This window comes from Bubalus kerabau, chromosome 3, assembly GCF_029407905.1.
Source record: "Bubalus kerabau isolate K-KA32 ecotype Philippines breed swamp buffalo chromosome 3, PCC_UOA_SB_1v2, whole genome shotgun sequence".
Classification (NCBI taxonomy): domain Eukaryota; kingdom Metazoa; phylum Chordata; class Mammalia; order Artiodactyla; family Bovidae; genus Bubalus; species Bubalus kerabau.
In genome coordinates this window covers 83,611,661-83,638,888 of record NC_073626.1, presented here as the reverse complement: position 1 = coordinate 83,638,888, position 27,228 = coordinate 83,611,661, and the positions used below count along the sequence as shown (strand labels likewise).

The 27,228-nt window shown below is 36.8% G+C and overlaps 1 protein-coding gene across 2 annotated transcripts in view; it reads right to left on the bottom strand.

Annotated features, from left to right (window-relative positions):
• Window positions 1-27,228, bottom strand: part of SCN9A (sodium voltage-gated channel alpha subunit 9) — a 169,337-nt gene that overhangs the window by 69,115 nt on the left and 72,994 nt on the right. For both annotated transcript variants that reach the window (XM_055572372.1, XM_055572371.1), the window contains 11 exons: window positions 26,450-26,757; window positions 20,464-20,581; window positions 19,763-19,853; window positions 19,065-19,193; window positions 17,553-17,644; window positions 16,362-16,571; window positions 10,485-10,548; window positions 9,093-9,234; window positions 4,580-4,786; window positions 2,663-2,950; window positions 81-452 (listed from right to left, as the gene is read on the bottom strand). In XM_055572372.1, coding sequence (XP_055428347.1) covers window positions 81-452; window positions 2,663-2,950; window positions 4,580-4,786; window positions 9,093-9,234; window positions 10,485-10,548; window positions 16,362-16,571; window positions 17,553-17,644; window positions 19,065-19,193; window positions 19,763-19,853; window positions 20,464-20,581; window positions 26,450-26,707 — 1,971 coding nt within the window. In that variant the 5' untranslated portion in view covers window positions 26,708-26,757. The remainder of the gene's footprint in view (window positions 1-80; window positions 453-2,662; window positions 2,951-4,579; window positions 4,787-9,092; window positions 9,235-10,484; window positions 10,549-16,361; window positions 16,572-17,552; window positions 17,645-19,064; window positions 19,194-19,762; window positions 19,854-20,463; window positions 20,582-26,449; window positions 26,758-27,228) is intronic.

The following is a 27,228-nucleotide window of genomic DNA, read 5'->3' as shown; positions in this document are numbered from 1 at the left end:
AGAAGGCCCCTCCAGCAGGGAGAGTGATGGATGCAAGAATAAGGGCCGAACCATGCCTGAGCTATTTAAAACGTCCTTACGCTGTCATCAGAAGTTGCCTTATCTATTATCACCTCTGGCAGGAGCTGTCCATTGGGTAGCATGAGGGCGGAGGGTCCATCCACCAGGGAGACCACGCCATTGCAGTCGACAGCGCTGTGCATCTTCCCATTCACTGGCAGCACTGGGGGAGACCTACTGGCTTGGCTGATGTTACTGCTGCGCCGCTCCCGAGGTCTGTGGGGCACAAACAGGGAGCCCCTTCTGCTCTCGTTGTCACCAAAGATGCTGTGCTCATCGTCAGCAAATTCAGTCTCAGATCCGATATCTCTTCCTCGACCTTTGAAGCTGAAAAGACTTGTTCTGCTGCTCCGCCTTGCAGAAAACAAGGAGCCACGAATGCTGAGTGGTGACTGCAGGAAAAATAAAAGGTGAAGTGTATCTGCTGAAGCAGACGTGCATTTCCTAGAACTCCTATGAAGACCACTGACCTGAGGGCAGAGGGCTCTGTACTGGGTTTAAAAGAAACATATTTAAAAACAAAGAAATTCAGCAAAATGACAAATTCTTTTAAATGAGGAGTGAGGAGACTGGAAAAGTTCATCTTTTCAGGACCAAGTGCGTTATCTGCTACTGTATCACTCTTTATACTTCTGGCCTCAAGTTATCTCTCCACTCATTCTGTACCATTCATGTTGCTATAAATAATTACTTAAAAAAGAATTTGATACTAATAGCTGTTACCGAGCTGTTCATACATCAACCCCTACATTCCTTAACTTTCTTGAGGCTAAGACCACACTATGCATCTTTGCATTCCATTGCTTGCAGCTCTACCCTGCACACTGAGGGCTCAGTTAAGGTCTGTTAAGAAAGACTTTCTAATACCAATGGATTTACAAAGTCTTAAAAATTTCTGTTGTTGTTGTTGTTGTTTAGTCACTCAGTCATGTTTGACTCTTTTGCGAAACCGTGGACTGTAGCCCGTCAGGCTACCCTGTTTGTGAGATTTCCCAGGCAAGAACAGTGGAGTGGGTTGTCATTTCCTTCTCCAAGGGGTCTTCCCCACCCAGAGATTGAACCTGTGTCTCCTGCATTGGCAGGTGGATTCTTTACCACTGAACCACCAGGGAAGACCCCATAATAATATTAGAACATGGAAAAGAAGCTGTCCAATACTAAAGAGGTGAAATCAAGTCACATTTATATGACTTGTGTCCAAGATAAACTATGTGTATAAATCAAACTGCATATTCCTTGGGTGTATCTAATTCAATAAACATTAGTGCTTACTATGTTAAGGACAATGTGATAGGCATTGAGAATAATGGGAAATGCATATAGTAATATCTTTACCTTAAAACAAGCTTGAACTGCTCTACTCATAGTTTTGTTTTGCTTTTTTTTTTTTTTAACCAATATTACTTTCAAGTTCTATCTCCCCAACTAGATTATGAAATCTTTGAAGGAAGGGATTCTTTCACTTTTGTGTATAAATGGTAGGGTCCTACAGAGTTAAGCAGCAGAAGGTAGAAATTTTAATGACATAGATGAAAAGGAGAGTAATTCTAAGTGGGTAACTGAAGAGCAGATTGGGAGGAGCAGAGAGAACAGAGGACTCTGTGGATGGGTGGCCCCTGAGCTAAGGGGCAACGAATGGGTGGCCCCATGCCAGGAGGAAAACAAGGAAGAGGAAACCATGTGCACCAAGTCAAATGCCATGAGAACATAGGGCATGGAGGGGCGAGTCACAGTGGTGGCGGACCGAGGCTCCATGCAGGCTGACAAGAGTGGGACTAGATCAAAGCCAGGGCATTGACAAGATGTGGGGCTTGTTCTGTAGTCAGTGGCTATTCAACATAGTTTTTGTCTGCTTTTTATGTTTTAAGTTGAGCAGAAAAACTACTTTGTTTTAGAAAAATTATTTGAAGGGACTGTGCAGTGGAAACCAGGGAAGTGTAAAGAAGAATAGGAATTCTTGCTCCTGGAGGTTTGAAGGCAGGAAGATCTGAAATACAGAGGTGTCAGTGGAAAAAAAAAAAGGAAAGAGAAATTCCACACAAGGAGAAATGAGACTATGGGAGGGACTAGATGTTAGAGACTGGAACCTTCTGGGGTAGAGGCAGTAAGGTTTGGGTGACTGCTATTCCGGTGGTCCCTAAAGTGGTGACTACTTGCAGTCATGTGGTGACTACCTACCGTAGTCTGGTGTACCTACAGTAGTCTGGTGTACCTACACTGGTGAAAAAAGAAAAAAACTAATCTAAGGTTAGTTTTTAACCAATGAGGCACTGCAAAATGAAGACTAAATAAAAACAAGAAAAGGTAACTGATGCTGTAAATTATTTCTTCATTTCTACACTGGTTCTCATGAACATGTGTTTTGGATATTTATATTGGAGAAGATATGACAATTCTAAAACTATAAGCTCCTTCAAAATGGTCAAACTTAAATGGAAGACTATATATCTCTATGTTCTTTCCATAAATGCCCAGTCATCAATAGGTTTTTACCTAAAAACATACTAATGAAGTCACTCACTCTTCTCCTGAGTGCGCTTCCCTCAGATAGAACTCCGTGATCCCACCTCTGGCAATACACATGTGAGGGTGTCAGTGGTACCTGGTTAGGGGTAGACAATCTTTTTTCACGTGCTCGCCTATGACCTTCAACACCAAGGTGGAAACTTTTTCTCCTGATGCTCTCATCGGATTCCGATTTGGACAGTTTCTCATTGTCTCCCTTTTCTTCCCCGCTGGAGAGTTTCTTCTGGTTCTTTTTCTTTCTTCTGTTTCTTCTTTCTTTAGCACTTTTAGAGCTCAGTTTGGATGTTTCAGAAGAACTCTCAGAGAGACCCATTATTCTGCTTCTCCCAATGCTGGTGTATTCAGCTGCCGCTAATGCTATTGCCTGTTGAACCAGAGAATACACACACAGTGAGTCAATTCCAAGAACTGCAAAATGTACCTCTTTACCACAAATTTAATTATACTGTGCACATAATCACGTCCCTCATATGGGAAGTAATGTTTCCTTTGCATCATGACTAGAGAGCTTATAAAATATATGTTTATCACTTCTCCTGCATTGTTAATAAAGCCATACTGTGTTTCATAATTAAACAATTATATACTATTACTATACTTATAATAAAGCAATTTTAAATAGTATATGTAGAAGTTTTAACTGTAGATAATTCTGGGACATAAAACTCATATCAACCATGTGATAAGATAATTCATTTGTATAAGTTGTTCAGGTATACAATATAATTCAATATTATCAATAGATTCACGCACTTCTATAGTTAAATGAAGAAAGAATTATTTTAAAATAATATTAATTATTACAGAATAATATATCAAGAAAATAAAAGATGCTTTTAGGGATTACCCAGGAAGTTCCTGCAATAGCCTAGTGCTAACCCTTTTATAAAAATTAAGGTTTTATTATTAAAAACCCTTGTAAAATCTTCCAAATCTTACAAAATTTGGAATTAAAGATATTGTGAATAAAAAGCAAGAATTACTCACAATCCTACATCCCAGGAATAACTGGCGTTAACATGTCTTTCAGTCTTCATATATTTTTAATGTATATCTTACATTCAATTTTGTATTCTATGACTTAATATATTATTGTATTAACACCTTTTCCTGTCATAATATTCTTAAAACACATATCTTATGGCTGAGTAATATTTTAAGACACAAAAATATTATAATCCCCTTACCTACTTTCTAATTTTTGGAAATTTAAATGCTTTCTGATTTTTAATATTAAAATATTACACTGAACATCTTTCTGCCTAAAAGCTTCTCTGCATTACAGATTACTACCTTCCTCCCAATAGGTTAGATTTCTTGAATAGATTTTACTAGGTCAAACCATCAACTTATGTAAAATACTTGAAATTTTGGTTCTCTTAGTACAAACTTCCTCAAACTTTTCCACTGACGTACCCCTTTGGAGGGAGGAGTAAAGAAAAATCCACAAAAAAAAAAAAAAAAAAAAGAAAAATCCACAAAAATTTGTGACTTAACCTAAAGTGGCCACAATCGTAAGTATGATTTTTTCAACATCTCACATTACCTTAAAATTTTTGCAACTTTAACCAAAACTGATGCCCATTTGCTTTCTACTCCACAGTATATTTGTTAACTCTAACATCAACGTAATTTTCCCTAAGGACATGTGTACAATTGTTAGTGTGGGGAAGTAACATCATAAATGTTTCGGGACTTTGCTTAATACCATACACACTGAGGAATCATGGGGAACAGGCTTAAGAAGAAGAGCTTAGAGCATTCTCCATGCTGAAGTGAGCTGATTAAGGGGGAAGGTAGAATGAAGCAGATGTCAACTCTAACTCAATACAGAATTGCTTCCTTTGACCACACCAGAATGAAAATTCAGTTTATATGAAAGAATCCAGGAGAGAAAATCTCCCTGGGAAAGGTCAGACAGAGATCACAGGGCTTCTGTTGTTCCCCTTTGCCTGTTCACTTCTAGGAAGAATTTTAAACCAAATAAAAATACCTCCGCTTCCTCTTGCTCTTTTTTAAGTCGATCCAGCATCTGCTGAAATTCTAACTCTTTCTGCCTCGCTTCTTCAATGTTTGCCTGGTTCTGTTCTTCATAGGCCATGGCAACAACAGCCAAGATCAAGTTTATTAGATAAAAGGATCCCAGGAAAATCACCACAACAAAGAAGATCATGTAGGTTTTCCCAGCAGCACGCAGGGTCTAGGCAAAAAAGGAAATCATTATTTTAATAACACAAAGGGTTTTTTTTTGGTAAATCATTTCAACTTGAATGGCATATTAAGGCATGGTAAATCGAGCAGTTCTATATAGTCTCATGTTATCAAAAAATAAAGGAATAAAATTGTATCTTCATGGAAAACAATCAGTATTAAAACACACACTTTTCCAAGACAAAAGATATAGCAATGTATTAAGCCTGTATCAAAATTAAATATGGTTCTAGACTATGATAAGCTTAATAATAACTCTGAATTTTTTTCTCCCCTAGTCTGAAAATTACTCAAAAACTAGCTGTTTTTACTCATTTTCAAATTATAGGAATAGATAATTTCTATAGTATCACATTCTGATATATTAAATATTAATGTTTATGTTACCACAAGGTAAATAGCCTTATTAAATGAACTTATGTATTCAACTTTTACATATTTTTAATTAACACTAGACATTTTTATTTTTTTTTTAATTTTATTTTATTTTTAAACTTTACATAATTGTATTAGTTTTGCCAAATATCAAAATGAATCCGCCACAGGTATACATGTGTGCCCCACCCTGAACCCTCACTTTTTTAAATGTAATACATGTTAAAAAATTAAATTGTACCAACAGATATTAACTGAAAAATAAGTCTCTTTATCCTTTCTCTAAAAACTCAGTTCCTTTTTCTATCAGTATCAGTTGTTACTGAATTCTTCTTTTGGATAAATTCTTAGTAGTGGAATTCTTAAGTCAACAGGCATATTCATTTTAATTTTCATAGAAACTCCCATGTTAGCCTCTCCAGTGGTTCACAGAAATGTGTGAGAAAATCTGCCTCCTCATAGCTTAATCAGACAGTATCTTCCTTTTGATCAACTTTTTGATCTTTGTCATTCCAAGAGATGAAAAGTTATATGTCACTCTAGTCTTAATTTGCAGTAAAGGTGAGTATCTTTTTGCATCCTTAAACAGTCATTTGTATATTTCATATTTTTTCCTGTAAAGTTAGATTTCCATATAATTTCTAAATTCATTTATAATATTCTCAGAAATGAAACAGACAAAACAGGCTAAAAGAAGAACCTGTGGCAATTTGAGAAAGATCAGATCAGATCAGTCGCTCAGTCGTGTCCGACTCTTTGCGACCCCATGAATCGCAGCACACCAGGCCTCCCTGTCCATCACCAACTCCCGGAGTTCACTCAGACTCACGTCCATCGAGTCAGTGATGCCATCCAGCCACCTCATCCTCTGTCGTCCCCTTCTCCTCTTGCCCCCAATCCCTCCCAGCATCAGAGTCTTTTCCAATGAGTCAACTCTTCGTATGAGGTGGCCAAAGTACTGGAGTTTCAGCTTTAGCATCATGCCTTCCAAAGAAATCCCAGGGCTGATCTCCTTCAGAATGGACTGGTTGGATCTCCTTGCAGTCCAAGGGACTCTCAAGAGTCTTCTCCAACACCACAGTTCAAAAGCATCAATTCTTCGGTGCTCAGCTTTCTTCACAGTGCAACTCTCACATCCATACATGACCACAGGAAAAACCATAGCCTTGACTAGACGGACCTTTGTTGGCAAAGTAATGTCTCTGCTTTTGAATATGCTATTTAGGTTGGTCATAACTTTCCTTCCAAGGAGTAAGCATCTTTTAATTTCATGGCTGCAGTCACCATCTGTAGTGATTTTGGAGCCCAGAAAAATAAAGTCTGACACGGTTTCCACTGTTTCCCCATCTATTTCCCATGAAGTGATGGGACCAGATGCCATGATCTTCGTTTTCTGAATGTTGAGCTTTAAGCCTACTTTCTCACTCTCCACTTTCACTTTCATCAAGAGGCTTTTGAGTTCCTCTTCACTTTCTGCCATAAGGGTGGTGTCATCTGCATATCTGAGGTTATTGATATTTCTCCCGGCAATCTTGATTCCAGCTTGTGTTTCTTCCAGTCCAGTGTTTCTCATGATGTACTCTGCATATAAGTTAAATAAACAGGGTGACAATATACAGCCTTGATGAACTCCTTTTCCTATTTGGAACCAGTCTGTTGTTCCATGTCCAGTTCTAACTGTTTCCTGACCTGCATACAAATTTCTCAAGAGGCAGATCAGGTGGTCTGGTATTCCCATCTCTTTCAGAATTTTCCACAGTTTATTGTGATCCACACAGTCAAAGGCTTTGGCATAGTCAATAAAGCAGAAATAGATGCTTTTCTGGAATCTCTTGCTTTTTCGATGATCCAGCGGATATTGGCAATTTGAACTCTGGTTCCTCTGCCTTTTCTAAAACCAGCTTGAACATCAGGAAGTTCACAGTTCACATATTGCTGAAGCCTGGCTTGGAGAATTTTGAGCATTACTTTACTAGCGTGTGAGATGAGTGCAATTGTGCGGTAGTTTGAGCATTCTTTGGCATTGCCTTTCTTTGGGATTGGAATGAAAACTGACCTTTTCCAGTCCTGTGGCCACTACTGAGTTTTCCAAATTTGCTGGCATACTGAGTGCAGCATTTTCACAGCATCATCTTTCAGGATTCGGAACAGCTCATCTGGAATTCCATCACCTCCACTAGCTTTGTTCGTAGTGATGCTTTCTAAGGCCCATTTGACTTCACATTCCAGGATGTCTGGCTCTAGGCCAGTGATCACACCATCATGATTATCTGGGTTGTGAAGATCTTTTTTGTACAGTTCTTCTGTGTATTCTTGCCATCTCTCCTTAATATCTTCTGCTTCTGTTAGGTCCATACCATTCTGTCCTTTATTGAGCCCATCTGTGCATGAAATGTTCCCTTGGTATCTCTAATTTTCTTGAAGAGATCTCTAGTCTTTCCCATTCTATTGTTTTCCTCTATTTCTTTGCATTGATTGCTGAGAACGGCTTTCTTATCTCTCCTTGCCATTCTTTGTAACTCTTCGTTCAAATGGGTATATCTTTCCTTTTCTCCTTTGCTTTTTGCTTCTCTTCTTTTCTCAGCTATTTGTAAGGCCTCCCCAGACAGCCATTTTGCTTTTTTGCATTTCTTTTCCATGGGGATGGTCTTGATCCCTGTCTCCTGTACAATGTCATGAACCTATTTTTTATAATACAAAATAATCATTTTTGGTCTCCTTTCTCTTGAGGTTGGGTACTGATAACATATAGGTGAAAAGATAGAGCCCACAGTCCCCAGAAACCACATGTAAGTTGGAGGAGATGGCCACGTGAATGAAGAATTCCACTACAAGAGATGGATGATGAAACCTGCAGTTGAGTTAGGAGAGGAAAACTTAGAGTCATGAATTGAGTCTTCCATTCCTATTCTAGTTTGCTCAGGCTGCCATAACAAAATCCTATAAATTGGGTAGCTTACACAACAGAAGTGTATTTTCTCATAGTCCTAGATGATGAAAATTCAAGATCAAAGTATTGGCAGGTTTGGTTTTTCCTGAGGCCACCTTCTAAGTCCTCACTTGGCATTTTCTGTGTGTGTGTGTGTGTGTGTGTGTGTGTGTGTGTTGTGTCTCTCACTCATGTCCTAATGTTTCCTTCTTATAAGAACATGAGATTGGTTTAGAACCTACCCAAATGGCCTCATTTTAAATTGTGCTCAGTTGCTTAGTCATGTCTGACTCTTTGCATCCCCATGGACTGCAGCCTGCCAGGCTCCTCTATCCATGGGATTCTCCAGACAAGCATACTAGAGTGAGTTAACATTTCCTTCTCCAGGGGTTCTTCCTGACCCAGGGATTGAACCCACATCTCCTACATTGGCAGGTGGATTCTTTACCAATGAGCTACCTGGAAAGCCCTTCATTTTAACTTAGTTACCTCTTTAAGGGCCATAACTCTAAACATAGCCATTCTAAGGTATTGGGAGTTAGGACTTCAACATATGAATTTGGGGGAGATACTACTGAGTCCAGAACAAGTGTCCAAGGTAGTTAAAAGACAAAGCATGGTGAGCACAGGAGAGCCTGGTATTTAGAGCACTGTAAACAGGGAGGCATGTGTGGAAAGCATAGAGTGTATAGCAGTGCTATGAGAAAATGTTATAGGATATTTCTTTCTATTTACCTAGGACCCCATGGGATGCTACATTCACAAAGAGGGAAAGAGATCTGGAGATCAAAAAGCCCAGAAAAGATAAGAAAACAATTTATGATATAAGAATGATCCATTCTAATAATACTAGAAATAGAACACACAGGACTAATACAATAGAGTTTTCTCCATTCTAATTTGAATAAAATATCTCATACATAAAGCTGGGTAGCACATACATCAGTTTTTTTGTGCAGTGAATACAATGAATGCTTCTCTTGGCACTCACCTGTTGGTAAAGGTTTTCCCAGTAATCCTGGGTCATTAGCCGAAACAAGGCTAAGAAGGCCCAGCTGAAAGTATCGAAGCTCGTGTAGCCATAGTCAGGATTTCTGCCAATCTTCTTACAGGTGTACCCTTCTGGACACTGACTACATGTGAGAAAGAATATCACAAGTCAGAGGACCTTCAGGATGCAAGCTGAAGAGTCTTACATAAAAGTCAAAAACTCAAGATCTCCTTTTCAGGGGGACAATATCGAATAATTTTTAAGAACACACTTTTTGAAGTCAGGAAGAAGTGGGTTTCAACCCCATCCCTACTTTGTACTAGTTGCTGACTTTGTCAAATTACTTAAATTCTGCAAGGCCCCAGTTTCTTCTTTCCATGAGACAAGATAATAATATGTACTTCCAAAGGTTAAGATTGTTTTTAAGTTTAAAAAAGATAATGTATGCAAATGACCTAACCTACTTCCTGTACATAAAAAACATTTGATAAATGGTACCTGCTATTAGTATCATCAACAATCATCAAAACTTGAAAACTTTCACTAGATATCATATAAAAATTCTTATATTCACAAAGATTGATATTAATATACAGGTCTCTAATAAAACTGTTTCCCCAAATTATTCTTGAGGTGAACTAGAATCAACAACAGTCAACAGATAGCAATTGTATAAGTTCACAGAGATTTATAATTAGACTTTTTGTCTTTTTAAAGTTGGTAGATTGGTATCCACAATGACAGATAAAAGGTGTTTTGATGTGTCTTTGGGAGCAGCAACTTTATCTTGTTTATTTTTATGTTCCCTGTGTACACAGAGTCTGGTCAAGGGATCTCTGGGCAGGGAGAGTGCAAGAACAAAGGCCCTACAGCAGAAATAAAGTTGGTATATGGGAGAAACAGCAGGTACTTACATAAATATGATACCTTAAAATAGCTTTACCCAAGTCCATGGGGTCCTTTTGTTTAGAGTGGCCAAACTGTCACTGCATTCTGTAACCCATGAACTGTACTCGATGGGAGAATGAGTAGAATTTAGGGATGGAAAGAAAAGTTGATTTTATCACTCTTCTTTCTGGAAACAAGAAAGGCTAGAAACTATCCAAACAACTCTTGGTTGGGTTTTTTGGAAGTAACTTTTTTTCTACTTCCTTAAGATATATATGACTGGTATCTTGTTTTAATCCAAGCATACCTACATCTTGCTTTCAAAAGTATGCATTAACCATGATCGTTTTAAAGTCTGGACTCACCGTGGGACAGACTGTGTCAAGTAATGTCATGAAATATAAGAAAATAACATAGAATCAAAGGTCCTTCTTAGCAAACTGATTGAACTTGCTTTTTCTTTTTTTCAGTCTTTAGACTAAAATTGAAACAAATATTACATACCCTGAATCACTGCTGAAACCACAAAGGAGAGCATCTTTGGATCCCTCCAAGTAATAGAAATATTCTGTTTAGGAAGAAATTGGACAACATCACATTATGGAGTGTAAGCTTTCAGAGTGGCTGAGCAGGTAAGTTAACTAAACAGATATATTTACAAATACATTCAGGCCCGGCGATAGGCATTCATTTATTTATTGCATTCTTATAAATTCTCACTCAAAAAATTTTGATAACCTATTATGAGCCAGGCAGTGAATACAATGACAAACAAGATAAATAAGATCATCAGTTTTATGAAGCTTTATGCTCAGGTAAGGGTGGAGGCTAGGGATGGCGAAGAACGCTTAACAAGTATATAAATAAATATACAAGGGATTTTCACATAGGGGAAGATGCCCTATAAAAATATATTAAGAAAGCGTGACAAAATGTGGCCCGGGAAGTCTTTTCTAAAGAGATGACATTTAAACTGGGACCTAAATGCTACAGAAAAGCCAGCTACTCAAAGATCCTGATGAAGAGACATCTAGACAGGGTAAAGAGCAGAATAAAACCCTAAGGTGGAAATGAAATTGGTATATGGGACAAAACAGCAAAATGGTCAGCCCAGTTACAGTGTAGTGAGTTGGGGGTATTGTGGTGGCAGAGATAGGCAGGGGCCATGTGGCAAGGCTTTGCATGACATGGAAAGGAGTTTGGATTTTAAGTATGATAGGAAGCAATAGAAGTAGGAAGTAGAGATACAAGACAATGTTGCTGTGGCTGCTTTGTGGGCTCTGGACAATAGGAGGGCAAGTGTGGAGGCAGGGATACAAGCTAAGAGACTACAGTGAGAGGTGACAGGGCTCCAGAGAGTAGCCATGGATATGGAGAGAAGGGGGTAGAATAAAGGTATCTATTCTACCTTTAGGAATGTGTGTGGGATGTGAGGAAGAGAGGGGACACAAGGATGTGTCAACTGGTCAGAGCGGTGCCAGTTACCTGGGATAAGGAAGATTGAGGCAAAGAAATGGCCTGAAGGAAAACCAGGATCTCTGTTTTAGCTGTTCTTTGTTTGAAATGATTACTAGGTATTTAATTGTATTTGTCAAGTAAGTAAGTGGATGGATACGTCTTAAGGTCAGTGAAAGTATCGACTACAGTCAGGCCAAGGGGATCTGATGAGTGAACCCAGAGAGGAAGTGGAGTAAGGGAGGGGAGTGGAGGGCAGGAGAAGAGAAGGGAAAGAGCTCCAAGGATTCCAGAAGAGGAAGAACCGGCAAGGCAAAACCACAAGCAAAGGAAATGTATTTTCTGAAATTCTCTCATTGTTTACTCACTAATCAATATTTACTTACGACTTACTAAGTTCTGGAATGTTGAGGACATGGAACTGAAATAAATGCACATTTTCCCTTCTCATGGTACCCTTGGTGCCCATTTTCAGGTGTAAAGGAACTCATAACTCTTCCTTTATTCACTGTAACAACTTATTCTTAATACAGAGGGCTGATCCAAAAGTACATAGTAAAGGTATAAAGGACAAAAAAAAATTTTAATAGGGGCTCAACTTCCTATTTGACTCAAGTCAAAAAAAAAAAATTAAAGATATCATTTGTAGCAGCCTCTGGAGCAACAGTAGAACAAAGACTCTGAAGTCAGATGTACTTAAATTTGAATACCGCTTCCACCCTTTTGTATGTTAGTGAATTGTTTTACCACTTTATGATTTGGCTACTGCATTTGTAAAATGTGGATAGGAACACCTACTTCAAAGAGCTGTTGAATAGTACTAATATGATATTGCATGTAAAACACTTAACACAGTGCCCCACACTTTCTATATAAATACCCAAAGAGCAGCAGTCTTATTAAATAACTTCAGGTAAGACTGACTGACTTACACGTCACCGTTTGGCATTATGCAGAAGCCACAAATCTTAGAAGACACAAAGCAATAAAGCCTCTTAGTTTCGGGAGAAAATTCTCACACTGTGCTTTAAAACAAAACAAAACAAAAATCCTGTGCCTCAGGGAGGGTGGGCATGGCAGAATGAGGATGGAGGAGGTTATCATTTAACTTTTTATCCATAAATCTCTGAGATTTTTTTTATTATGGAAAGATTACTTTAGAGTCATCCTTTAAGGTAAAATTGATTCATATTGGCCAATCACTGAGGAGTTGCTTTATAAAAGTGGGCTCTACAGCTGCCTGTATAGGCATGCTGCAGGGCTAACTATTCAATTCAGAGCATGAATGATGAAAGGGAAAGCAATGGGAAAGCTCACACTGGTCTGGTGGAACACTTGAAAATAATTCCTAAACAAGTAAACAGTAAAGTATTAAGATAATTAGCCTCGAGAGAATTTAAGGTTAACATGTAATGGGAGAATGTAAGACGAAGAGAAGAATTCCTCTTCTGTTACTCCTAGCCAATGATACATCTCACACTTTTCTGTGGAAATAAAAACCCCTGGGCTTGACTTAATCCTTTTCTGATGAACACTGCAGCCTGCTCCTCCATCTTTCCTCCTGCTTCAATGGTGGAGATGTCTCTCCCCTTCACTCTTCCACTTTCTCAAGGACTTGCCTCTCCCTACGCTACTGAATTATTAATCCATATTTTACTACTCATTCCTCTTTAGCGCTAGAAAAATATCTCTATCAAAATCCACCTTAAAAAAAAAAACGCCTGCCACTGTCCCTGTTATTCTGATTCCCTTATAGACAAATGTCTTGGAAGAACTGTCTACACATACTGTCTTCTCTTCTTTCTGCTATCTTATTCACCCCTGTCACCGCCTTAGTCCACCCCTGTACTCCTACCACTTCACTAAAATTTCTGCATGAAAGTGACTAATGATTCCCATGTTGTTTAAGCTAATGTACATTTCTCCATCCTCACCATCCTTGACCTTAACCTTAATCCTTGATCTTGCAGCATCATTCAACACAAGCTTTCCCTTTTTCTCAATCTACTTTCTTCTCTTGGCATCCTTACTTATATCTTTGCTTCTTGCTTTACTGGCCACTCTTTCTCTATGTCTTCTTTGAGGTACTCCTCTCTACCTGCCTTCAGACATTAGGGTTGTGGAGATTAGCAGCTTCTAACCACCAAATTTGTTTTAAAAACCAGATTGCCCATTCTCTACCTACTTATAAACATCAGGGTTTTTCAGAAGAATGTGGGTAGGTGTGTACATATCTTTTCCTTTTGATGAATACTTCAAAGTATTTATCTCCAAACTATGCAGTTCCTCTGGTCTCTATTCTTAAATTTCCAATTGTCTACTGTCTTTCTCCATTTGGATATCCCAGTGACTTCTCAATTTTAATTGGGTAATAGTGACTTTCTCCTGCCCACTCGTCCCTCATTTCCCATTGCCACCTATCCAGTTACTGTGGCCAGAAACCTAGATGAGATCCCCAAGCCCTCCTCTCCTCTTTAATCCATCCATGAGTTTTATAGGTCATCTTGAACACACCTTTTTCATTTTCTGACTTCTCTCAAGATGAAGTCACAATGTTTTCCTGTTTGGATGACAGAAACAACATCCTACGGTCTTCAATATTTCAGTCTACCGTCCATTCTTGAGCAGTGAGCTCTCCATATGGCAAAAGTGATTAAAACCACTGCATTTAAAATAAAATCAAAACTCCTTTCCTTGGGCTAAAATATCCTTCATGAAACGACCCCTGCCTTTTTCCTTTACTTTCTCTGTTGCCATTCTGCCTCTCTTTTGCTAAAGTCTAACCATACTGCTGCTTTCCCATTCTTTTTTCTTTCCCATTCTTAAATACATACTCTTTCCAGTCTTAGGGCTTTCCCACAAGCTCTTCCTTCTAACTCAAGGAACAGCCTCCATATACACTTACACTGTGTTATGGCTTCTTCTTATCCTTCATATCTCTGCTTAAATGCCACCTCCTCAGAGAAGGCTTCTTCTTTAGTTGGTATCTCAGCCCCTGAGATTTACTTTCTTTGCATAGCATTTATTATAACTTATAATATTGTTATTTGTCTGTTCCCCTCCTTTTATTCCCCCAAGAGGATAAGCTCTGTGGATGCTGGGTCTGAGGCTACCATACTCATTGCTGCAGCTCCAGAAACTTGCACAATGCTTAGCTCGAGGAAGCATTCAATAAAAAGACATGATAAACGAATGCTTGAATAAATATTACAGTGAGACCAGGCTTCTATGACACAACAAACAGGTGGGACATCAAACTCAGATTTAACACAGTAATCTCTGCTGTGAAAGTATATTTCAGACTAAAATCAAGAATAATATACAGAATTGAGGGAGATGATGGTATAAAATTTCACTCTTAGCTGTCATTCACTCACATGTAAACGCAACAAGAGGACACACTGCAAAATCTAAGAGCTTTTACTACTTCTTTCAAAAAAAAATTGCTTATAGCAATTCAAAAATGTTTTAAAAATCACTCAAACCATGAACTCAGGAATGAGACCAAGATTCTGAAAAAAGGACATAGTGATCCTAGTACATAAAGTCAAGTTTAAGTAAGTGCTGTAAACCAATTCATAAAACAGAATATAAATGTCAGCAATTACCTGTAAGATATATAAATTTTTATGGCATATAAATTAGAAATAAAGTCTTTGGGAAATATATAAAATTTAGGATCATATTAATAAAATCAGAAGCTAAAAAAATTAAAAAAGGAAAGGAAAATTTGCTAAATTCCTTATCAAATACTGTTAGTAAAAAAAAATACATTAAAATTTTACTTTGAAAATCTTCAGTTTTCTTGTTTTAGGTTCCTTTTTTTTAGTTTTCTTTATTTACAGTTTTTTCCTATATTAGCTAGATTTTATTTGCCTTTATATTTCTCAGTGAGTAGGAAAAACACACTGAGTTAAAAAAAAAAAAGATGCATATGACTCTTTATTATTTAAGGAGAATTAACTCCTGACCTTTACTCCCTGATCCCCTTCTATCTAAGGCACTTATATATCCATTTACCTCTGGATTCAATTATCTATTAACTTTCATGGGTTCTGTGGGTAACATCATACAGACACACTGCAGGTGTGAGACAGAAAGTACAATCTTGTCAGACCTCATTCTCACTCAAACTAATCAGCTTTGGTACAAGAAACTGTGGTAGGAGATAACTGTTAGGAAACATGCAATTTATGCTTTCTGTAATACACTCAAAAATATATTTGTGAATTAAGTAGACTTCTGGGACTGTGTATACATATCATCTGAAATGATACCTACAGAACAAGTTCTGAGGAATTAAACTTCAATGGTCTATTAGCTAGATTGAGGGGAGCCATTAGAAAGCTCTGTGAAACACATCATTGGTTATAATAGGAGGATAGAGCTTAATATAATAGGATAAAGCTGAATAAATTTCTCTGCTTATACAAATCTTTAGAAGTATATTGAGACAAATATTTTAATATGTGATAATTGACATTGTACCATGATTAATAATGTTATAAAAATAATATAAGTATAAAAATGTAATTGTGTTATTATATAATAAATCATACTATAAAAAATGTAAGCATAAACTATACAATAAAACTACAGTATATAAACATATAGTTCATGATGAAATCTAATGGTAAATATCATTAATTTATAGCTAAATTTCTCTACAGCCAAATTTATTCTTTTTATTTTATAGAAATTGAGAATTATGGAACTATCCCAAGTTCTCAATATTAGAGCTGCTAGAAAGCTTAGATCCAGGGAAATTTATGAAAATACAACATAATAAAAATTCACACTTTTGCAACTCTCTGTATATTTGAGTGGTTTTGAAATAATTAAAATGAAAGCAACATTTCATTGCCAAAAGAGAACAATGCTCTTAGCCTTATTTCAACCTATTAGCAACTACAGAGGTATTCTTACTTGCATATTCTTCTTCATCTAGGGTATTCAATATGTTTTCCATTGTTTCATTATTTGCAAGTGAACTCTGCACACATTTATGCTTCAGGTTGCCCATAAAGAGCTGCAGCCCAATCAGGGCAAACACGCTCAGACAGAACACAGTCAGGATCATGACATCTGAGAGCTTTTTCACAGACTGGATCAGGGCCCCCACGATGGTCTTCAGGCCTGAATACAGTGAAGAAAAGGTGTTCAAAATGAAATAAAGTTTCTAAATGAAAAACAAAAGCAAAATACAAGCTTTCCTAGAAGTGCATGCACTTTATCAAATCAATGATCTTAAATAACCTAGTTCAAAAAAAGTCTACCAGCTCAAAAGGGGGATCTGCTGTTTTATATATTTTGTTTCTGTATATTGCATCAAGTGACTAAAAACTTTAAAGTATTTCCAGAGAATAACCAGTCAAAATGAATAATTTGGTTGCTCGAATCATAGCCACACTCACTTGAAAAAATAACTTGTGTCAGTTCAGTAAATGTCTGTCAGACAAACCATCTCTTTATAATGACCAAAACAGAGGCTGAATTACAGGATACAGTGACAACAGCTTTCAGTAAAGAAATGGTTTGTTGAGGAAAGAAAAAAGCATTGTGTCATGCAATCCTCCCCATGCTAATATTTTTATATCTCTTTTCTTCACTCTAAGAAAAGCAGTAAAACAAATTGAAATTTTTATTCCTGGATAAGCAAAATGGAAAATAAACTGTTAAACAGGAGGAAAAATTTCAAGTTGAGATGTTAACCAAATGGCCATCTTCATCCTCTAAGACTCATGCAATTGATTAAACTCAAAGGCTGACTTTTCATAACAATTACGAAAGACATGAGATCAATTTAATTAAAATTATGTTAAGATTAAGTTTTTATTGTTTTTTCCTTCAAAAGATCAAAGTCAGCCCTGGTGTTTAACCCCACTCTCACCTGGAATGACTGAAATTGTTTTCAAAGCTCGGAGAACTCTGAATGTTCTCAACGCTGAGACATTGCCCAGGTCCACAAACTCTGTCACATATCTGAAATAGGGGAGTTTATACACAAACACGGTGACAACACACACCCACACACACACACACACACACACACAAAGAACAACTCCCAAATAGTTGGAGTTATGAGTGACCTAATGCTTCGCACCAGTTTCTTCTTACCTGGGATTACAGAAATAGTTTTCAAAGCTCTCAACACTCTGAAAGTTCGAAGAGCTGAAACATTGCCTAGGTTTACAAATTCTGTTAAATACCTGCAGAATTAAATCAGAGTTATTCAGAATTTAGATAGAGTCTATGATACTTACCTGTGCCTTTAGTCAAGGTGTTTCCTATGCTTGGAACTTCTTATTTAAATTTATAGTTCTGCAAATCTTTTGCTTCTATCATTACTAATTTAATTTGATTTGAGTCATTTGATGTGAGCAAAATGCAAATATTAAAATGGCTTCATACACTTAAATGCCTAAATAAACGATGAAATGCTTCAATGACTAGACCAATATTATGGTAATATCGATAATGTTCTACAAAACACCATCAGCAAATCTTAACAACTGTATGCTAATTAAAAGAAACCAGCCACAAAAGGCCACATATTTTAAGATTCCACTCATGTGAAATGTCTACATTAGGCAAATCCAGAGACAGAAGATAGATGAGTGTTTTCCAGGGACTTGGGGGAAGAAGGGAAGGAAAGTGACTGCTCTCTGGGATAATGAAAATTTTCTGGAGTTAGAGGGTGGTGATTGTTGCATAACTTTATGAACATAATATAAAACACCGAATTTTATACTTTAAAAAAAAGATAAAGTTTATGGCATGTAATTTATACTCAATAAAAAAGGAGACCCCTGAGAAGATGCAGCCTTCTTTGACACAGTGTTATCTTAGCAGGTGGTGGGTGGACCTACAGTAGTCATGGATGAAGGACAAAGAGGTGGGGCAGGTGTACAGAATTGGAGACTAGAAATCTCAAGACCCTTTCTATTGTCTAAATCCATCCAATGAACACGTATTACTTTTACAATTCAAAATGACAGAGGGAAAATATTGCATTTAGGTTTGAGATTTTAAAACTAAAGAAATGTTCTAAAAAAAAAAATGTTCTGACAAATATAGTTAGGAAAAGAGCAGCAATATAAATAAGCTAAAATTATATCTTAATGTGATATTTTTCCCATGAAAATAAACTGTAGATGCCCATGTAATATATACACAATGCATTAATGTTAGGTTTAGTATGCAGTGACAGTCCTTATGAAAAGATTTGCTTCTATATTTTATTAGTTCTTGAATAATATACATTAATAGAAAGAGCACCATGCTAATAATAAATGCCTGAGTTTTCTCTGTTTCTCTTATCGGTTTTACCAGGTATTAAATAGGAACTTGGGAAAAGTGTGACTCTAACTGCCACCACGTATGCTATCCTTCCACATGCTGAGCACAGAGGAAGATCCTCTATTATAATGATATCATACATACATGTTTGAGTGGGAAATGCTCTTTCTGAAAAATTATTACCATTTTTTGATGATTAGTTTCCATGCAGTATCTTTTAAATCAAACTATTATATGCAGAAAAAGTCTGATCCCAAAGTTCTTTCTCACTGGGATACTGTGCTGTCTGAGATTTTCATGAGTTTGGAATTTTAAAAAATAAATACTTACGCAAAGACAATGACTATGAAATCAAGCCAGTTCCATGGGTCACGAAGAAAAGTGAATTCTCCTACACAGAATCCTCTTGCAAGGATTTTCACAAGTGACTCAAATGTATATATTCCAGTAAAAGTGTACCTAGGTAAAAGAGTCCATTGTGATATTAATCCATTGTGAAAAGAACATGGTACCAGGTAAGCCTTTATAATTATTTTTCTCAGATCAACCAAAGGAAGACACTGATTAGAGTATGGCTGATGATTAAGGGGCCCATTCTAACTATTAGAATAAATTACAATTAAGATCTTTCCAGAAAATCTTGAAATGTATATGTCAGAAACACTCCCAGAAAGTAGAGGCATTTTAAAGTAAAGGTATTTACTAAGAACACAGGTATGAGATCTGCCTAGAAAATTCCTGTATTATTCCTATTTGAAATACATCCAAGGACAAGAGATACATGACAAGTCTAAGAACAGGCAGGGTATCTGGTAAGATCTTTTTTTCTAGAAAAGACTGTAACATGTATTATTCTTTTCTAATGTTAGCAGGTTAATAAAGGAGAAAAACTAATTGAAAATAAAGTAACTATAGAACATGGGAAGATAATCACCACAATTTTTATACATGCAATAACTTCCTGGTATGAAAAAGGAAGGATAACAACCATAGTAAGACTATATTAAAATGTACTTATACCCACTTACTCTACATTCTTGGTCCAGTCTGGAGGATTACTCATGGTCATAAATATGCAGTTCGTCAGAATAGTGCACATGATAAGCATGCTGAATGCGGTAGCTTAGAGTCAAGGAATATAATCAAAGAACACATGATAACTTTGAATATCTGATAACGACATTTGTTGAAATGCTGACAATTTTCCTTAGAAAATAATTCTAAAAAAGCCTCTAGACTTAAAAAAAAAAAAAAAAACTCTCTGAACAAAAGAGTAATGGATAAAAGCAATTTATCCTAAAATACTAAAGTTGCCATGATGATGATGATATAATGAACGCATGCATGCATGCTAAGTCACTTCCGTCATGTCCAACTCTTTGCAAACCTATGAACTGTAGCTCACCAGGCTCCTCTGTCCATGGGGTTCTCCAGGCAAGAATATTGGAGTGGATTGCCATGCCCTCCTCCAGGGGATCTTCCTGACCCAGGGATCAAACCTGTATCTCTTATGTCTCTTGCATTAGCTGGTGAGTTCTTTACCACTAGCACCACCTGGGAAGCCCAAAATTGCCAAACTCCCAATCTATTCAGAGATCTACACCAAATTATATTGAGATTGATAAGCCTGAGTCTTTTCAGGTAGAAAAGAAAACTCTATATTTAAATAAAATAGCCAAAAACTACATTCTAAAGAACCACTGTAAGTAAGCATTTTAAAAAGGATATGCATGTACTAAAATCTTAATAGATATTCTTCTGAGAGGACTGAAAGGAGAGAGCATGTACAAAGCAGGCGTGGCATTGAAACGGAAGATTGCTTTCCCTTTGTTCAACACTATGAAAGTCTGCAGGAGCAAAAAGAAAACAGTATGAATTGAAATTCCAAAATTTCAATCTAGTACATTAATAGCTGCAGTTTACCTCTGCATGTGGTAGAGTCATATTAAAGAAACACTGCCATCAGACTCAAGCAGTGTGGTTCCAAAGCCATTGATGGAGATATTCACGTCATGTTAGCCAATGAACTCCAAGTCCATTGTCCATTTCTTCAATAAAGTAAGAAGTGAGCCATTTATGGGTATGTATTATTTACAGCTTTCAAAATGCAGTGTTCTCTTTTTTATATCCCTTAACATTCAAATCAGTAACAATAACTTGTGGCCACTGGAATTATTTTAAATATAACTTCCTTGTATCATTACATTGCATGTTATGCAAACCAAATAGCAACCAGCTATCCCTGATTTTTATCATGTTGCTTTGAGAATTGTAATACTTCCTGGCTATTGTCAGGGTTAGTAGCAAATGTTCTAAAATATGAGTTTTCAAAATATTTTCATGAATTTAAGGAACATTAGAGTTGAAAGAATCCTATTACCCAATTTCATTTTCCTATTTTACATATAATACTAATAACAGCTAAAATAAAAGAACACAAATTAAAGAACTTGCTTGCTACTATTCATGGTAATTTTTTGAAATGTGAATAGAACCATTGAAAAAATATGTAACCACTGAATAATGAGTTACATTCTCCATGGCTTTGGTATTTAGTTGAAAAATTTAAAAGCCAAACAAATAAACAGTAATAACAACAAAACATTAAAACAACCTAAGGAATTAATTGGCTTGGAAACCAGAAAGACTTAAGTTCAAAGCCTGCTCTTACTTATCTGTGGCTGGCAAGCAAATTCCTTGTGCTATCTATTAACAGAAGACACTGATTTTTGGTCTTTTTGATGTTGATTCTGAATTTTATATATGTTTCTGAGTGGTAAACATAGGTAATAAATATTTTCCACCCAATTTTAGAGATATAACTTTGGGTAATCTTGCTTTTGTATGTGGCAGTGTTCCTGAGAAAATAAACGAGAACTATCTTAGGTTAACTTTTTATACTCCTTGTCTCTTTTACTATACCAGGTACATTAAAACATAATTGAACATAAAGTTCACTGTTATACTGAAAATTAGTTTTAAAATTAATACCTCATGTTTGAGTACAATTATTGCTTTCTTAAATCTCAATGCACTGTGCTTTTTAAAATTCATTCATCTAATATTTTCTACAATTGTCTCGTAAACATGAGTGTGTGCTAAGTCGCTTCACTTTTGTCAACTCTTTGCGGCCCTTTAGATTGTAGCCTGCCAGGTTTCTCTGTCCATGGGATTTTCCAAGCAAGAATACTCAAGTGGGTTGCCATGCCCTCCTCCAGGGGATATTCCTGACCCAGGGATCAAACCAGTGTCTCTTAAGACTCTTCTGCATTGATAGACAAGCTTTTTTTTTTTTTTTTTTTAACCACTAGTGCCACCTGGGAGCAACTATGGCATAAGAGATAATGAAATGAATTTGAACATAAGTGAGGCATGAATTTTGCATTCAAGAGGTTTCAGAGAAAAGTGATTAAGAGCACAGTAACTAATACAGGGCTTCCTTGGTGGCTCAGAAAGTAAAGAATCCACTTGCAACACGGGAGACCTGGGTTCGATCCCTAGGTTGGGAAGATCCCCTGGAGGAGGGCATGGCAGCCCCTCCAGTATTCTTGCCTAGAGAATCCCCATGGACAGAGAGGCCTGGCAGGCTACAGTCCATGGGGTTATAAAGAGTCAGGCACGACTGAGTGACTAAGCAGACAGCACAACTCTAATACAAGGCATGACTTGACAGGTATCATACAGAGAAATTCAAATGGCAGAGCATGAGAGTAAAGAGGGAGCAGGGTCTTATGTCTATTGGAATAATCAGGGAGGCTTCATGAAACAGAAGTCATCTGAGCTAACATGAAAATATTACTGCCTCAACTTGGCAAGATCAAGTTAACTTGTACTTGAAATTAAAAAAAAAAAAAAAAGACTTGGCTTACTATTTTTAAATTCAAATTCCCAATTTTCATTTACATTAAAAACTTCTTTAGGATTGTTTGGATTTATACATAGCCACTAGTTAATTACAGATGGGAAAACAGATATGAAATTTTGAGTAGCAGAATGAGTATCTCTAGAAAACTCTACATTCCTGCTAGCAAATGCACAGATGTCAATGTCTGAATAAATTATTTTAATATGGCTCACTTAGGTAATAATTTATTGAACATAAAATTGGAGAATTATGAACGTATGAGTTTAAGCTTTGGAGTTGGACAGATAGTATTCTAAATACTTGATCTATCATTTCACAACTTGAGAGCTAGCACTCAGTGTCTGTGAAGCTTTTAAGTTCTGGTACATTGTAAATTCTTGGTAAATGTTGAGAACATGTATGCATGCTAAGTCACTTTAGTCGTGTCTGACTCTGTGTGACCCTATAGACTGCAGCTCACCAGGCTCCTCTGTCCATGGGATTCTCCAGGCAAGAATACGGGAGTGGGTTGCCATGCCCTCCTCCAGGGAATCTTCCCACTCCAGGAATCAAACCCACATCTCTTATGTCTCCTGTATTGGCAGGTGAGTTCTTTACCACTAGGGCCACCTGGGAATTCACTTAATATATTCATCATATATGAAAATGAAGCCCTAACCTCTACATACCTCTACATTAATTTATTAAATGCTCTTTCTTTTTTTTTTTTTAACAAAGCATTGATCATTACACTCAAGCATAAGTTAAAATCTGAACCTAAGTCAAATCAGGAGTCATTAAGATTTTTAATCCAAGCAATGTTATAGTGTAGCAGAAATAAAGTTCTCGTCTATTAGTGTGAATAACCTGAAACATTAAAGACTCAATCCACATGAAAGTCAACCCTGAAGTTGCAAGGGGAAGTCCAAACTGTTTTAACCAAGAATGATTGAGGAGCTAGGACACAGCACCGAAAGTTCATCATTTAAAGCTCCAAACCAAAAAATAAAAATAAGAAGACTCAGTAATCCCTTTGGGTATTTATTTATCTGTTAAGAAAGGGCCATGAAAAATAGATTACTTAGTCTGACTTAGCTCTACCTAAGTATTATATTCTGATGCAGATGTGCGTTGTGCTTTTTACATAGTTGGTGTCACCTCTGAAAGGAGCTGGTGGCAAAGCGAGGGATTGGAGTCCCACCCCAAATATTCTCTATTACATTAGTCTATCCCAGAGCTAAATGATTCCATTTTTCATCCTCCAAATGCAAACATTTTCTTCTTACCTCCCAAGTCACTTTAAGCCAATATTAGTTTATGTCTCTGAACTGGGATTTACTCCAGAAAGATTTTTTCCTCCTTAAGGAGGCTGGTTAAATTACATCCAGGCCCCCTCTGGAAATGGGAAATGCAGGAGCCAGACATTTTACAGGATGAAGTAATATCAATAAGTAAAATGAGAAAGCATTTTTAATTTTGCCTATTTCATTTTTTATCCACTCATTGTTTCATTCATTTTTGTAAAGTTGTGAGCACAGTAGTTGCTATACAACAGAAGCAAAACTAAACTAAGAGATGCCGGACAACATCTCAGTAGGGAGTCAAATCAACTTGAACTAAAAAATCTAGGACGGAATTTACGAGTGTTTATGTAACATTTTGTGAGTTAATTAATTTCCTCGAATCCTTTATTAATTCCTATCTCTCCCGGTTGTGGTGAATATGTTGCTAATTTGTATGAAAAATCCAGTGTCTATCACAGAGACCCTAAAAACATGTTAGCTTTCTTTTCTTCTGTGTTGGAGTACTGATGGGTGAATAAGAATGCTGGGTATTATCTCAAAGGCTTCTCAGGTATTCTGCTTATTCGACATGCTGTCAGTTTGTTGACATGCTGATTTTAATATGAGGCAAAAAATTATGCATTGTTATTCATAGTAGATGTGTTTATACCATCAAAATTAAGTTAATCACATTTTCTATTTCACAAGACATTTCACTGTTCCTTATTTTGTCTGCTAGCTATCTTATCAAGAAATGTGCCCTTTTATTTATATCTTAAATCAAAATAACTTTTAAACGGACTTTATCCTGCCTTTCTTGACCTCTTGACGGTAAGTCTGCAGGTGCTGTGTAGCAAAGCATTATTGGGAGAAAGTTAGGGAACCTGCTGATTTTATCCTGTACTGTCTCATCTTTGTCAAGTTCGATCTGGTTGTATCTGCTACTGTCTCAAAAATGACGATAACCTCCTTCTCATTTTCTTGGTAGAATTATCTTTACAGCAGTTGTTTCAAACTCTCCCATCCTTGTTCCCAAGACTGACTCTCAAAGGACAACTTCCACTCCTGTAGCATGGAAAATATTGACAGTATTTAACGTGCATTTCCTCAGATATCCCGACATTTACTTCAACATATCTTAAATCATCGTATTTGCCCTACAAGGCTCACACAGTAAGGCTTCTCTCCACTTTTCTGCAGTTTTCTAATGCAAATTCAAGCCGACTTGTGGTTTATCCCTTGTCTGTTAACATCAGCAACTAACTACTTTACTCAACCTTCTGTATTTTCCTCTCTGGGAATAATTTTTCTCCACTTTTAAACATGCTATTTATACCCTATGTAAAAAAGGTTTTCAAGGGACTTCCCTGGTGGTCCAGTGGTTGAGAATATGCCTACCAATGCAAGGCGACATGCGTCTGATACCTGGTCTGGAAGATTCCACATGCCATGGGACAACTAAGCCTGTGTGCCGCAACTACTGAAGCCCATGCTCTACAGCAAGAGAAGCCACTGCTATGAGAAGCCCACACACTACAGCTACAGACTAGCCCTTGCTCGCCACAACGAGAGAAAGCCTGCGCACACCAAGGAAGGCCTAGCATAGCCAAAAATAAATACTAAAAAAACTGTAGCTGCAACGTTTCATTATTTTTAAAAAAATGTTTTCAATTTTTCTGTTGCCTTAAGTGACCATCTTTCTGATGGAAATTTCTCAAACTTCCTCTTTTTACTTGCTGTCCAACACTATCTTGCTTTTTTAAAAAAATGAACAGAGTATAGTTAATTACAATGTTGTATTAGTTTCAGGTATACAGCAAAGTGAATCAGTTATACATATATCTTCTCTCTCTTTTTTTTTTAGATTCTTTTCCCATATAGGCCATTACAGAGTTTTGAGCAGAGTTACCACTCTCTTGCTTTGATTTCCATCGACATAAACTGCTTGCAAAAAAGTTACCAACTCATCCTCCTTGTTCATTCCAATGGTCTTTATCTAGCCTCAGCTTCCTGAGTAATTTTATGAGATATTCTCTTTCCTTTTTTTCTTGAATAGTGGAAATTTTTCTTATTTATGTCTTACCTCTCTGACCATCTCAGATTCTCCATTCTCTCCAACCCCCTAAATGAGTGGCTCTCAAAACCCTATAATTAGTTAAGTGATTTTATATATTCCCACGGATTCAACTGACACCTCCATGCAAATGCATTCTGGACGTATACCCAGGTCTTACTTCTCACATTGAAAGTTATTTTGTTCCTATGAGGATGCACTTATGTCATGCCTAAAGGGCAAAACATGATATTGAACACTATTTTCAAAAAAAAATCAAAATAGTATGCCAGTGACAGAATCAGTTTTGATGAAAAATTAGAAAAAGTACATATTCTGAAATATCCTACATATGCATTTTTAACTAAACATGTTCTCATGGTGTAGTTTTTCACTAAATTCCTCTTAATCTCAGTATCTGTTTGTACAAAAGATGGCAAAACTAATACAATTACGTAAAGTTTAAAAATAATATAAAATTAAAAAAAAAAAGATGTAAAGAGAAACTGCACCATTGCAGGTACAATAAACTCACTTTTTTGTCTGCATAGTAAGGGTCCAAGTCCTCCAGGGGCTCTGACACCATGCCCGGAGGAATGTCCCCATAGATGAAGGGCAGTTGCTTGCCGGCTTCCAAGTCACTGCTTGGCTTTGGCCCTTCATCGTCATCGTCTTTCTTTTCTTCTTTGGGTTCCTTTGCTTTTCCTTCAGCAATACGTTGTTCAATGAGGGCAAGAGACTGTTTTGTGAAGAAGACAAAGCTCTGAGGTCCCGGGGGAGGCAACATTGCCATCTTTTCATCCTGTATGTTTTATTTCCCCTTCAACTCCTTACATAAGAGGCCTAAGGAGAAATAAAGAAAGCTTTAACTGTTTGCCAGTCAAGAATGACACTTAACAAATAATAATAATAATTATAGTAATAATAAAAAACAGATTCTGGCTTCAATTGCAAGAAGTAATGTGTTTACATAATTACCATCATATTGAATGGGCACTTACTAAGTGACTACCATGTACATGACTTATTTCCCATGTCCTCTAAGGAACTTTACTTAAGAACTTGAACTTACTACTTCGCAGATCTTAGTGACAACTTAATTAAAAATGCTTAATTCCCTTTTCTTTTCATCTGTGCTTACTCTTAGTGCAATTCAACTTCCCTTGTTTAAAAATCTCTGTGATAGGACTTCTGACAGCACCATTTTCGGGTTCTCCTCTTTCTGCATCACCTGATCCTATTCTGTCTGACATACTCACAGTCTCTGCTTCTCTCTCTTAAAGAAACTCATTTCTATAAAATGAAGCGGTAGAA